The sequence below is a fragment of the Meriones unguiculatus genome, chromosome 1 (assembly GCF_030254825.1).
Source record: "Meriones unguiculatus strain TT.TT164.6M chromosome 1, Bangor_MerUng_6.1, whole genome shotgun sequence".
In the NCBI taxonomy this organism is placed as follows: domain Eukaryota; kingdom Metazoa; phylum Chordata; class Mammalia; order Rodentia; family Muridae; genus Meriones; species Meriones unguiculatus.
This window is the reverse complement of record NC_083349.1, coordinates 1,695,766-1,708,846: the sequence shown is the minus strand read 5'-3', so window position 1 is coordinate 1,708,846 and position 13,081 is coordinate 1,695,766. Positions and strand designations below refer to the sequence as shown.

The following is a 13,081-nucleotide window of genomic DNA, read 5'->3' as shown; positions in this document are numbered from 1 at the left end:
TAAAATAAAAGACAGCCTTTAGCTCTGCAGCGCACACCCAGAGGGGATCCCCGTGGCCTCAGCAATTACAAAAGGAAGGCCACTTCAAATCTCAGTTATGCAGTGACATGCACTGGTGTGGCTGAAAAGGTTAACTGAATGCATTGAGCTGTTTTTATTCCTGTTGCATACATGTCCATCCCATGGCTCCAGGTAACCCTGCCTCCCCAGCTTCCCTCTTAGCCCTTTCTAGCTGATTCCTGGTCTGAAGGGTAAAGCCTAGTACACAAGGGTCCAAGGACCCTCATCTGAGAGACCCAATCAGGTTTAACTTTGGTTATTACTTTTTAATTTATTTATTTTTGTTTCATGTGCATTGGTGTTTTGCCTGAATGTATGTCTGTGTGAGGGTTTTGGAGCCCCTGGAGCTGGAGTTACAGACAGTTGTGAGCTGCCATGTAGGTGCTGGGAACTGAACTCAGGTCCTTTGGAAGAGCAGCTAGTGCCCTTAACTACAGGGTCATCTCCCTAGCCCTTAACTTTGGTTATTCATCTTTGTAAACCATGGTGTTAAACACCATAGTGTTAAATGTTTTCATTATCTTACTTTTCTAAATCCCTTCTATACTTTGACTCAGTTCCTAGACAACTTCTCCAGGAAGCTTTTTTCTTTTATTTTTTTAATTTTTAATTATGTACATATATGTGAGTATACATGTATGTTTTTGTATGTGTGCATATGCATGTAAGAACAGATACCCATAGATGCCAATGGTGTTGGACCCATGTGTGTGTGTGTGTATTTGGATGTGGAGGCCAGAGGGTAACTTTATGGAGTCAGTTCTCTTCTAACTTTGTGTGGATTCCAGGGATCAAACTCAGGTTGTCAGAGGTCACGGGAGTAGAGAGGACCATACTGCTAACCGGAGCCTAGAGGCTGCATGGATACCTTTCTCCAATACCAATCTCAGCTTTTATTTCATTTTCCTTCTTTCTAAATACTCTGAACATTTCAGCCTTCTCAGGATTTTTGCATACTTCCTGGCAGCACCCTGGTCTCACATCTCAGGCACATCTCTTCCTCCCATCATGCCAGGCTTGCAGGCAAGTGGCTTTATCTGCTGAACCACCTTGCTAAAGCAAGGGAGCCTTTCTTGGCCAACCCTCTGCTGCCAGTCTGGAGAGTTCAGTGGTGCTTCTGAACCCTCCTGTGCTTGATGCTTGACTTCAGTAGTAATCTTGCTCACAGCTTAATTCACATTATGATGATTGATGACATTTATCTGCTCCATTAACCTTGTACCCCATGAGGGCAGGGTTCATGGAGTCAATCTTTTATTCAAGGGCTATTATCAAGTATTTTCTCCCTGTAGAACACCCTGTCAGGTATTCTTATCTTAGGGGCTCATTGTCAATGACTTGGGTGTGCCAAACCACAAGTGCCCCCCACAAAACCCTCCTGTTGTTGTTGTTTGGGACATGGTCTCACTATGTAGTCCTGGCTGGGCTGGAACTCAGTCTGTAACCTTAAACCTTAGCCTTAGCCTCCTGTGTGCTGAGATTACAGGGAAGTATCACCATGACCAACGTGAAATTAGTTTTATGGTACTTCAAATTGTCTGCCAGTCATATTGTACATCAACATTTCTATGGCTGAATAAAGTTGTTCTCCTTGTCTCATCTTAGAGGGTAGCTAGCCAAGGACTCTAGGTTGCCTTTGGGGAGTGCAATGTGGTCACTCAGCATGCACAAGGCCCTGTTGGCCTTTCTGAAGCTGAGTTTAGCATCATCCCCGCCATTTTCACTCGTGTACTCTGAGAGCAGCCTTTTGTTTTCAGAACCTTGGTTGGGTTTGTCAAAGGCAGACTATGGTAAGAGCTGGTCTAGTCTGGGATGAAGAGGCCACAGGAGCAAAGGCTAACTGGAGCTTAGAGGCTGTGTGGATTCCTTTTTCCAACACTAATCTCAGCTCTTATTCTCTCCCTTCTTTCTAAATATTCTGAACATTTGTCCGGTCAGGCTTTTGGATACTTCCTGACATCACTGTGCTCCCATATCTCTTTTCTCCATCTATAGAGCCTGTGTCTGTGCTTCGGAGCCCAGATCTGCCTGCAGGTACAGCACTGGGTTAGAGTTCACTAACTTTCCATGTGTTCTTCTCTACAGTTCTGTATCAGCCTCTTCATGCGGCTGGTTCCCTGGTCTGGGTGGAGATGTGGACTTTGATCCTGGATCACACCTTTATAACTCAGGACTCTGCCAAACCTTGAAGCTAGAGCTCCGAGTCCTTGAATCCTGAATCTAACCAACGGGGACACTCCCTGCCTGGCCCAGGACACCTCCAAGTTTTTAAAGCCAGGTCTTTGGCTACTGGGGTCTGGTTTCTAACCCTCAGTTCCAGTAGAGGGAGTTATTGGTAGAGTAGGAGAAAAGCCCCCTTCTTCCTCATGATGGATTGGAAGCAAAGATCAGGGTGATCATTGGTGACACACTCCTTTAATCCCAGCACTTGAGAGGCAGACGCAGGTGAATCTCTGAGTTTGACCAGCCTGGTCTACAGAGAGGGTTCCAGGACAGCCAGGCTACACAGAGAAACCGTCTCCAAAAAAAAAAAAAAAAAAGAGGCGGAACCAAAGATCAAAGCTGCTTTGAGGTCTGTAGTTCTAGCCCACTGCACCATTAACCACAAAAAACACCATTAACCCGCAAACCGGGTGTCTTATGGCAATGGATTTTTTTAAAGAAAAACCTCAGTGTTATGTAGGCCTTCAGGCTGAATGAAGTGTATTGACAGGCGCAAGCTCCCTCCCAGGCTCTGTGGAAGGCTCTTTCGTTGGCATTCCTGGATTCTAGTGGTGTACACCTTTAATCCCCAGCAGAAGGAGGCAGAGGGAGGCAGAGATTTGTGAGTTTGAAACTAACCTGACCTACATAGAGAGTGACAGGCTAGCCAGAGTTACATGGTAAAACTTTTGTCTCAAAATCTAACAGCAATAACAAATAAAGAAAAAAAAATGAGGCCACAAAAATTCTTACTTATACCTGCAAAGACCCTTTCTCCAAGTCTGGGGGTTACCATGGACATGGAAATGAATACGTTTTTATGTAGCCACCATTTAGTTCAGCAGGGTAAGGGAAGTGGATGAATTTCAAGATGCCCTCAGGGTGCATCCTCACCCTTACCCTCTTCTGCCAAATAGACAATACTCCCAACCTGAGTTTATACTGGTCTCTATTCCCAGCCCTTCTCCCACCCACCTAAAGAATACTCACCCCCCCCCCCACAAAGCTGGGTTCAGTGGCACACACCTGTAACCCCAGCAGGCAGATTGCTGTGTGTTCTAGGCCAGCCTGATCTACAAAGCTGGTCCAGGATAGCCAAGGCTACACAGAAAAACCCTGTCTCGGAAAGCAAAAACAAAAAAGAATATTCACAAGCTCACAACATAGTCAAACATACCCAGAACCAATTGTGCCTCAGGTTTTATACCTGAGGCATGTTCTCTGACTCTTCCGTTCTTCACATGTGTGTGCCTGCATGCATTTATGTGTACCATGTGCATGCAGGAGCCCTAGGAGGGGGCGTCAGGGCGTCAGGCAGTTGCAAGCTGATATGTGGGTGCTGGGAATTGAACCCAGGTCCTCTGCAAGAGCAGCCAGTGCTCGTAACCTCTGAGCCATGTCTCCAGTCCTGAGTTCTAGTCTTACTGCTCAGGTCGACATGATCCGCTATCTGTGCTCAGCCACATTTGAACTGTTCTAGTGTGGACTGTCCTCCATTTGCTCCTCTCTCGTGCTGATTATTTGAGAGAGTTTCAGCTGCATGGAAACTGGTCCCAGGCTGGTCTCACACCTACAGCGGTCACCGGCCTCAGCTTTCCATGTGCTGGCCGGGATTGGAGGTGTAAGCCACCGGTCTCTGCTCACTCGAGACAGTGTCACTGGCCCTTCACCTGGTGTCAACAGTTTTCGTGGAACCCAAACAGAAGAAACAATCTGGTCCAACCTGCCCTTTTCTCCAAGGCTTTCAGGTTGCTCTTCTCTGGCCTAGGCTTAGCATTTTAACATTTTTAGGATTCTTAGAATGTCAGAGCTGGAGGGAGCTTAGAACCCTGGCAGTCCCCTGCTTCTTGGCTTGAGGCCCAGATTCCTAAGGTCCAAAATGGAAGAAAAGTGGTCTAATGTTTCTTACATTTAGTTTCCCAATACAAAATGTATTTTACAGTTACAAAATAGCACATGCTCAGGAAACTTGGGGAACTGGAGAAGAGTCTTAGGGAATTTAAAATATCTCTCTACTTGTACCATTTTCACCTAGACTCTTAACCTCAGTATTTCACTGCCTGGCACAGGGAGACGCTCATTTGTTCAGTAATCTCCAGTCTCATCTTTAGAGATTAAAAACCACAATTAGGTTTTGACTGCTTAGCCTTTCAGTCTTTTATGTTCATTTTTATGCAGAGGAAGTCATATTACATAAACGACTCTTTTTCTCTCTTGGCATTATACTTACTCTGGGTATTTTTTAATTTTGATAGTTTTTTAGAACACACACATATATGTATATATATATTTTTATTTGTTCTTTTGGTTTTTTTGAGACAGGGCTTTTCTGTGTAGTCTTGGGCGTTCTAGACTCACTTTGTAGACCAGGCTGGCCTTGAACTCACAGAAATCTGCCTGCCTCTGCCTCCCAGAGTGCTGGGATCACAGGCATGCACCACTGTGCCCAGCTATGAACTTTTTCTATTTAAAATTGTTTTATTATTTTACATGTATAGGTGTTTTCCCTATGTGTGTGTCTGTGTACCACATGCATGCCAGGTGCCTCAGGAGGTCACAAGAGGGTGTCTGATCTGCTGGAACTAGAGCTGCAGACAATTATGTTTGTATCTGTATGAGAGATAGCTGGGCAGTTAAGAGTGCTCCCTGCTTTCCCAGAAGACCTGGATTTGATTCCCAGCACTCACATCAGGTGGCCACAACTGCCCATGACTCCAGCTCCTGGGGCATCTTTGGACTCTGTGGGCACCAGACTCACATAGAAACATACCCTACTCCCATGTACACATACCCTCCCACATGAACATATACTTTTTAGAAGTGAAAATAAGGGCTGGAGAGCTGGCTCAGAGGTTAAGAACACTGGCTGTTCTTCCAAAAGTCCTGAGTTCAAGTCCCAGCAACCACATGATGGCTCACAACCATCTACACTGAGATCTGGTGCCCTCTTCTAGAGTGCAAATGCTGTGTAAATAAATAAATCTTAAAAAGAAAAAAAAAGTGAAAAGAAATATTCAAAAAGAGTTTCCTGATGCATACTGGCAAGACAGCACTGCTAATTTACCTTACAGGGGTATACCTCCAGTTCCTCACAGTCCTAAGGAAAATTTAGAACATTTTCTCTTTGATGAGGTAACGCAACGCGTCTATGCCGCCAGCCTGTGAATCACTCAGAGAGGGAACACGGAGCTGAGTCAAAAAGCCGCTTTGGTCAGAATGGCGGGGAGAGGAGGGGACACTTCAGTTGGGATGTATTGTATGAGAGAAGAGTTAAATAAAAAAATAAAAAGGCTGGGCAGTGGTGGCGCGCGCCCTTAGTCCTAGCAAAGGCAGGCGGGTCTCTGAGTTCCAGGCCAGCCTAGTCTGCGGAGAGAGTTCCAAGACAGCCATGGCTACACAGAGAAACCCTGTCTCGAAAGACCGAGCGAAAGAGAGCATAAACACGGACTGCCGCACTCCTAACTCCTCACCGGAAGCTAGTTGGTGTCCAGCTTAGATCAGTATCAAATGAAAAAATCCGACCCTGGGATGCAGACTGTAGAGTGCTTGCCTAGAATGCAGGAGTGGGCTCCATCCACACCGCGTAACGGAGGTGAAGACTAACCTCGGTACTGGAAGCCGGAGCGGCAGGGTAAGCTAAGGTCCTCAAAAGCAGTGCAAGGGCGGCCTACGCTAAAGGTCTCCACGACGGCAAAGACGAGCTGCAGGACAGACAGTACCTAAGACTTACACAGTGTCCAAAGCGCAAGGTTCCTAGTCAGGGAAAGCACTGGGAGTGACGGGGCCGTCGCTTTACTGTCTGGCAAGGGCCCAGGACGCAGTGTGCACCGCGATCATCCCCACGTTAACAGTTGCAGCCCCTGAGGCCGGTCACCCCGGCGGCACCTGGCGACCGAGCAGCTGTGGCGCCGCCCTGGCGGCTGGGGCAGAGACAGGCAGGGGGACCCGCCCCAGCCGGCCCGCGCATGCTCTCTGCTCCCGGCCGCGGCCCCGCCCCGCCCCGCGAGCGGTTGGAATTTGAATCTCCGGCGCGACGCTGCGGGAAGCCTCAACCCTGGGCCGAGCATGGAGAGCCCCGGCTCTGCCGCGCGCTGCCCGGTGCGCCAGCAGCGTGCTCGCTGGGAGCGGAAACGCGTCTGCACCGCTCGGGAACTGCTGGAGACCGAGCGGCGCTACCAGGAGCAACTGGGGCTGGTGGCCACGGTGGGGCGCGGTGGGGGAGTGGGAGGGCCGCAGGCCTTTGCTTCCCCGAGGCTCTGGCTGCACTTGACGCTGGCGTCCTCTTGGTATAGTACTTCCTGGGGATCCTGAAGGCCAAGGGGACACTGCGACCACCGGAGCGCCAGACCCTCTTTGGAACCTGGGAGCTTATCTATGCCGCCAGCCTGTGAGTGGAAGCTGCAGGGAGAGGGAGCACCAAGCCGACTCAGAGAGGCCAAGTTCGTCTGCCAGCTCTCTCACCTGTGGTCTTGGCCCAGTGCCTTAACCTGCCTGCGTCTGCAGCTGTAAAATGGGATCACAGCACTACCTCCGAGGCAGGGTTATGGGAGGTGTATGAGTCGTTGGTCTGCGCTTTTACTGCCCTTTGCCCACACAGGGAGCTGCTTCCCTACCTGGAAGAAGGACAGTGGGGCCCCGGGCTACAAGGCTTCTGCCCACACCTGGAGCTCTACGTCCAGTTTGCTGCCAATGCAGAGAAGTCTCGGACTACCCTTCAGGTAACCTGCAGGCTGTCTCTGCCTCCTTCACTTTAAATCTAGACACCTAAAATTTCCTGCACTTAGAGCCCAGCTAACATCCCGAGGAGGGAAACCTAGCTGAGAGCACGCACAGATGAACACAGTGTGAGGAGAGGCTTCTCACCCTCTGAATCCAGGAGCAGCTCAAGAAGAATAAGCGTTTTCGGAGGTTCGTACAGCTTCAGGAAGGCCGCCCTGAATTTAGGGGTCTTCAGCTCCAGGACCTGCTCCCTCTGCCCCTGCAGCGGCTCCAGCAGTGAGTGAATCCCCCTAGACTGGGATTAATCTTCTCAGGCTTCATAGCTGCTGTCCCCGAGTATGCTGAAGCCATACTTTCCATCCCAATTCTGCCTTTCTCTGCCAAACATTTATTTATTTATTTATTTATTTTATTTATTTATTTTACCTATGAGTGCTCTATTTGCGTGTACATCTGCATGACAGAAGAGGGCACCAGATCTTATTATAGATGGTTGTGAGCCACCATGTGGGTGCTAGGAATTGAACTCAGGACCTCTGAGCCATCTCAGCCCGCCTCTAAGGAACTTTTTTTTTTTTTAAATAGTATTTTGCCTGCATGTGTGCCAGCAGCTCATAAGAGGGCACCAGATCTCAATACCGATGGTTATGAGCCACCTGGGAATTGAACTCGGGACTTTTGGGAGAACAGCCAGTGCTCTTAACCTCTGAGGCAACTCTCCAGGCCCCTCTAAGGAACTTTTACCAGAGTAAATGTGAGCCCAAGGGGTGTCCAGGGCCTGAGCCTCAGGCCTGGGGCTATGGGACTGTATTCTGAAGTGAGGTAACCTGCACTAAGGGCTGGAGATTGACAAGAGGGGTAAGCCTAGTCTTCAAGATCTATTCCAGGGCTCACAGGTTGTCTGTGGTAGCCTTCTGGGTTTGATTTTGTTTCATCTTGTCCCAGCCTCCTGACTCTTCATCCTGACTATAATGAGCCCAGATTCTGGGTCCCAGGTTAAAGAGGGGCAACAGAGGAGCCAGGCCTTTCCTGATCTGACGATTAAGAAATGTGTATCTGGCTGGAAAGAGCACTGTATGCTCTTTCAGAGATCCTGAGTTCAACTCCTAGCAATCCAACCACATGGTGGCTCCCAGCTATCTCGATTGGGATCTGATGCTACATGTAGATAGAACACTCATATACATAAATAAATCTTAGAAAGAAAGGAACACCTGGGAGCTGATCTCAGGTCATATGAAACTAAGGCCTTTTGCCAGGCTCTGCTTCACTTCCTAATGTCTGTTTCCAGGTACGAGACTCTTGTTGTGGCTTTGGCTGAGAACACAGTTCCCAATAGCCCTGACTACCACCTGCTCACACGTAGGTTCTCGTCCTCCCCAACTCAGGCTGCCTGTGCTGAGTGCCCCTCTGCCCCTGGCCCCCAACAGTGTTTGCTCTGTCCCTATCTGCCCTGCCTTCAAGCTAGTCCTGATCCAGGCCCCTTTAGACTAGCTTGTCTTTCACTGTCGATAGCCACTCAAAGCCAATGTTCTGTTGGGAGTGAGGTACGGGGTGCTGTTCCAGGGGCTGCCCGCCTGGTGAGTGAGACTGCCCAGAGAGTCCATGCCATTGGCCAGAGTCAGAAGAATGACCAGCACCTGCGGCGTGTCCAGGCTCTTCTCAGTGGACGAAAGGCGAAAGGGCTTACTTCAGGTAGACTGTGGACTTTGCCCTTTAGTCCTCAATTGCCCCTTTGTTACTCACTCCTCTTCCTCCACAAAGCCAGCATATTGGGCTGGCAAGATGGCTCAATAGGTAATAGCACTTGCCTGATGAACTGAGTTATACTTGGAACCCAGAGAAGGTGGAAGTAGAGAACTGACTTAACTCCACGTACATACATATTACCTTCCCATACCCGGATTTCCTGTCTTTCTGTGTTCCCATGGATTCTTGAGCTGTACGACAATGCTCTCTTGTTTTCAAGGACGCTGGTTCCTAAGACAAGGCTGGCTACTGGTGGTGCCTCCCACTGGGGAGCCTCGGCCCCGCATGTTCTTCCTTTTCTCTGATGTGCTCCTCATGGCCAAGCCTCGGCCCCCACTGCACCTGCTGCAGAGTGGTACCTTTGCCTGCAGAGCCCTGTACCCCATGTCCCAGTGTCAACTTAGCCAGATCTTTGGCCATTCAGGAGGACCTTGTGGTGGTTTGCTCAGTGTAAGTAGTAGCTGGGACATCTGGGCCCAGAACATACTTCAAGTACTTACAGACCAGCCTATCGCTTGGCCTGGGTCCCTTGTTTTATAAGAATAAGGGGATTGTTGGGGCTAAGCTTTCATAATTGATCATCATCTTAAACCTGAATTAATGTCGTGGAACCAGTGAGGGCCTCAGCCTGACTTGTTCTGAACTAAGTGGTTTCTCCCTAGCTGTCCTTCCCCCATGAGAAGCTCCTGCTCATGTCTGCTGACCAAGAGGAACTATCACAGTGGTACCACAGCCTGACTCTGGCTGTTAGGTAGGCCCTGTCTTCCCTTGGGGAGTGGGAGCTTGCCGTGAAGAGCTGGAAGGGAGTGCTTCTCTCACAACAGGGCCTCCCCCACCCCCACAGGTGATGGACGAGGGTACTCATTCCAGTGCCTGGGCTGACTCTATTCTTCCCACAGAAGCCAGAAGAGCTCAACTCACAGAAGTGTCAATGCAACATGACACTGTCACCTACAGATGATGTGCGGGCCATAGTCACACCTCTCCCGGGGTACATATGGCAGCCGGGCATGCCTGTGAAGAAGCTTACAGACGACGGAACTCAGGACACCCCAGAGCCATTTAAATAGCTCCTGAAGAATCAGAAAGCAGGCTGCATTCAACCCAACTGGGCCTCAGTTGAACCATGCCACCAGGGGCCTCAGGACTGCAAAGCGCCTGCTGTTGTGGCCAGCTGTTTATTCATTTTGTAGCTTTGTAAAGGAAGCCACTTTCTGTTACCTGTGGTTGTTTTTATTTTTGAGACAGGGTCTTACTATGTGACCCAGGCTGGCAACGAGCTTGAATTCCTCCTGCCTCAGCCTCAAAAGTGTTGGGTTTACAGGTGTGTACTGCCATCCCGCCTCACCTGGCTATTGTATTTAGTTTCTTCTTGAGACAAGGTTTCATGTAGCTCTGGCCTTGAATTCCAGATCTTCCTGAACTACCTCTCATGTTGTAAAAGTTCTATAATTTATTTTCCCACTGGATTTTAATAAAGTTTTGTTTTGTTTTGCTTTTGGAAAGGCCTTTCTGTCTAAACCTTAAAAAAAAAAAAAGTTTGAGCCTTGATGGCTGGCTTATTGGTAGCTTCAGGAACACAAGCGAAGAACTATAGCTCCCTCGTCTTCTCCATTCACGGTCTGGAAGGCAGTCTTTCTCTTCCTAATAAGGGAACCTTTTCTGGGAGGCTCGGTTGGCTTAAGCACCTAGTATGCCTGTGTCCACCAGCAGCTGGGAGTGGGAAAAGCACAGAGGAGCACCCAGTACAAGCTTTGTTTTACTAAACCTTCAGTGCTGTTCCCCTTGCTGCTGGGCCTTTGCCACAGCCTTGTGCCACCTTCTCCGCAGCCCCTGCTCCACCTCCCACGAGGGAGCTAGGTTCCAGGTCTCTGGGCTCCAGTTTATGGGCTCCTCCCAAGCCTGACTGTTTCCAGCTTCTTGGTCCTCAGGAGAGGGTACGCTGGCCTCTGTGAGAAAAAGATCAGCTTGTTCCAGCTGCACAGCCTTTGTCTCCCAGCCATCAGACACCTCCCAACCGATTACCTGGTTCTGGAAGTTCCACCCCTGGGCCAGGCTTGCAGTCTTGTAGAAGCTGGTGGATGGTCTTTAGCTTCGTGTTTAGGAGTTCCCGCTGGGCTCCAACCAGCGTGGTCACTCTGCAGAGATACCCACTCAGGGGCTGCTCCATCTGCCTCCTTGGCTCCCACCTCACCCCACAAATTCTCACCGCTCAAAAAGGGGATCCAGCTGGGTCATCAGATTGTTCAGGTGCTGTTCCGTCTGGGCCAGCTGCTGTGTCAGCTGTACCAGCTGTTGTTCTGGGAGTAAGGTAGATGGACGGTTACTCCTGCAGTCCTCTGATCTGCTCACCACCCCCCATGCCCAGGAACCACTGCTGTTCAGCCCACCTGACTGCAAGGATTTCTTCTTGTTTTTTTCCTCTTGGAGAGTGGCCGCCTCATCTGGGCCCTGTTGTGGAAGCAGGTAGGAGTGAAGCTGCAGCAAAGGCCCCAGAACTTCATAGTGAAGAGAAGAGCCATAAAGAAAGCTCTGGGCATTCACCTCAGAGAATCACGACTGCTTCTACTCCAGCTGCTTCCCCAGAACATGAAGCAAGGTGTCAGTATGCCCACGCATGGCCAGACTGCTAAAGCACTCCTTGGAATGTGAAACTACAGTAGGAATCTGAAGACTGGCCATACTTCTGCCTTCTTATTTAGCATCCTTACCCTCCGTTGTCTTTGAGACAGGACTTGCACTTCAGTCCTCCTGCCTTAACCCCCAGAGTAGCTGGGATAACAGACCTGTGCCTCCCAGGTCCAATTCCCTCAGTCTCCGCTGGTATAAAATCCCTGATCTGTTCAGTTTTCAATTCACATCCCCATTCCAGGTTTTTACTGATTAGATGGTGCTCTTTGCTCTTAAAGGCAGTGTCCTTGGGTTTATTTTTAGGTTCTCCCAGCGTTCCCATGGGTAAATAAAGCGCAAGCCTCTATTCAGAGCCTTTAACGGGAAAGTGGGAAACTGTCAGCTGAAATGCCCACATCCCTTCCACAGGTGCCAAAGCTCTTCCTGACTGTTTAACTCCATGCATAAGACAGGACACACTTTTCTGTTTGTTTCTCTGTGTAGCAGCCACTAGCTCTTTAGAGGTTGGCCTCCAATTCAGATATCTTTCTGCCTCTGTCTCCCGAGTGCCGCTACACTTTATTCACCTATCATTAATTCCAGTATTAATCTTAGCCTGTCAAGTGTGCTTGGGCTCATTAATCTCGTCTAGTTTTCTGTCACTAGTTCAGCCTCTATTTCCTAGTACAAGGAACTGGTGAGGGTTGAAGACACGGCACTGGGTATCTTTTCAACACTTTCAAATCCATCAGAATGTACTGTCAGTTCACACCTCAGGGCTGCCTTCCCCAGGAGAAAGGGGCAGGCCTGGCGGCTGGCTCACTGGACACACGGCTGCTGCAGCGGTTAACCCCCCGGGCCCAGGCTGCAGCCTCGGCATTAACCGCACTCGTGTTGGGTTAAAATCCCCTTTCCAGGAGACACTAAGTGGATCCACTGGAATAAGACCGGCGCGCTTCACTGGACTGGGGTCGCGAATTAAATGCAACTGTCCTGGGCTACAGTTTCCCGTGAGCCTCACATCCATCACCTCTCTGGACCCTCGACCCCCATGACGTGTAAAAGCCAAGGAACTAGACTTCATCTTACGGGTAGCCGGGAAGGGGTGTCTTGTTCTCGGCACCGTAGGACCCCAGGAGACGGAGGCACAGGGCTCCCCCAGCCCACAGCCACAGCGCACCTGCAAACACTTGTACAGCACGAAAGCCACGACGGCCGCGGTGTACAGCGCACCCACAGGCAGCGATCCAGGCCCGGCCCGCTCGCGCTGGTCCCGGGGCGGCGGCCGAGGCTCGGCGGCCCCGGGACGGCCCTGGGAGCGGCGTTCTGTGGAGGAAGGCCAGCCGTCAGCGGCGGGGACGCCTCTCCCGGGCGGCCCCAGCCCCCTCCAGCAACCGTCGCTGGTACCTGGGTGTGCCCCCAGGTCGGGGACAGGACGCTCTCCGAGGACTCCCAACAGCGCGGACACCAGCAGCAGCCCCAGCACGCTCGCCGCCCGGCCCACGCCGGCCATGCCTGAGCCACCGGGAAGGCCTCCCGCCGGAGTGCGCACGCGCGCGCGGCCGCAGGGCTCCCGCGCCCGGTCGCCTAGGGTGGCCACACGGGGGGCGAGGCCATATTTGCATAAGCCACGCCCAGCCGGCGTCCTGTGTTAGCTACCTTCCGTCTTCTTACAGGGTTTTAAGCGATAATGCCGCCAGAGTCTTTCAGCCGAAAGTGTCTCGAGTAAACGTGTCTCGGG

General features: G+C 50.6%; 2 protein-coding genes across 5 annotated transcripts; one reads left to right on the top strand and one right to left on the bottom strand.

Annotated features, from left to right (window-relative positions):
- The first annotated feature begins 5,668 nt into the window (after positions 1-5,668).
- On the top strand, positions 5,669-10,235 carry Arhgef39 (Rho guanine nucleotide exchange factor 39). Of its 3 annotated transcripts, XM_021658467.2 has the most exons (9): positions 5,676-6,465; positions 6,555-6,649; positions 6,860-6,980; positions 7,139-7,257; positions 8,273-8,343; positions 8,548-8,676; positions 8,951-9,180; positions 9,393-9,481; positions 9,630-10,235. In XM_021658467.2, the coding sequence occupies exons 1-9, from the start codon at positions 6,328-6,330 to the stop codon at positions 9,670-9,672; spliced, it is 1,035 nt and encodes a 344-aa protein (XP_021514142.1). In that variant the 5' UTR covers positions 5,676-6,327; the 3' UTR covers positions 9,673-10,235. The 3 variants fall into 3 exon arrangements, with proteins under 3 accessions (XP_060234601.1, XP_021514141.2, XP_021514142.1); XM_060378618.1 differs by having other exon boundaries at positions 5,669-6,465; positions 8,273-8,676; positions 9,575-10,235; XM_021658466.2 differs by having other exon boundaries at positions 5,672-6,465; positions 8,273-8,676.
- A 236-nt stretch (positions 10,236-10,471) lies between these two features.
- Positions 10,472-12,980, bottom strand: Ccdc107 (coiled-coil domain containing 107). Of its 2 annotated transcripts, none has more exons than XM_060378622.1 (6): positions 12,748-12,980; positions 12,430-12,666; positions 11,121-11,181; positions 10,940-11,022; positions 10,756-10,868; positions 10,472-10,679 (listed from the first exon to the last, which is right to left on the bottom strand). In XM_060378622.1, the coding sequence occupies exons 1-6, from the start codon at positions 12,963-12,965 to the stop codon at positions 10,501-10,503; spliced, it is 891 nt and encodes a 296-aa protein (XP_060234605.1). In that variant the 5' UTR covers positions 12,966-12,980; the 3' UTR covers positions 10,472-10,500. The 2 variants fall into 2 exon arrangements, with proteins under 2 accessions (XP_060234605.1, XP_021514143.1); XM_021658468.2 differs by having other exon boundaries at positions 10,940-11,030; positions 12,521-12,666; positions 12,748-12,908.
- Positions 12,981-13,081: the final 101 nt, after the last annotated feature.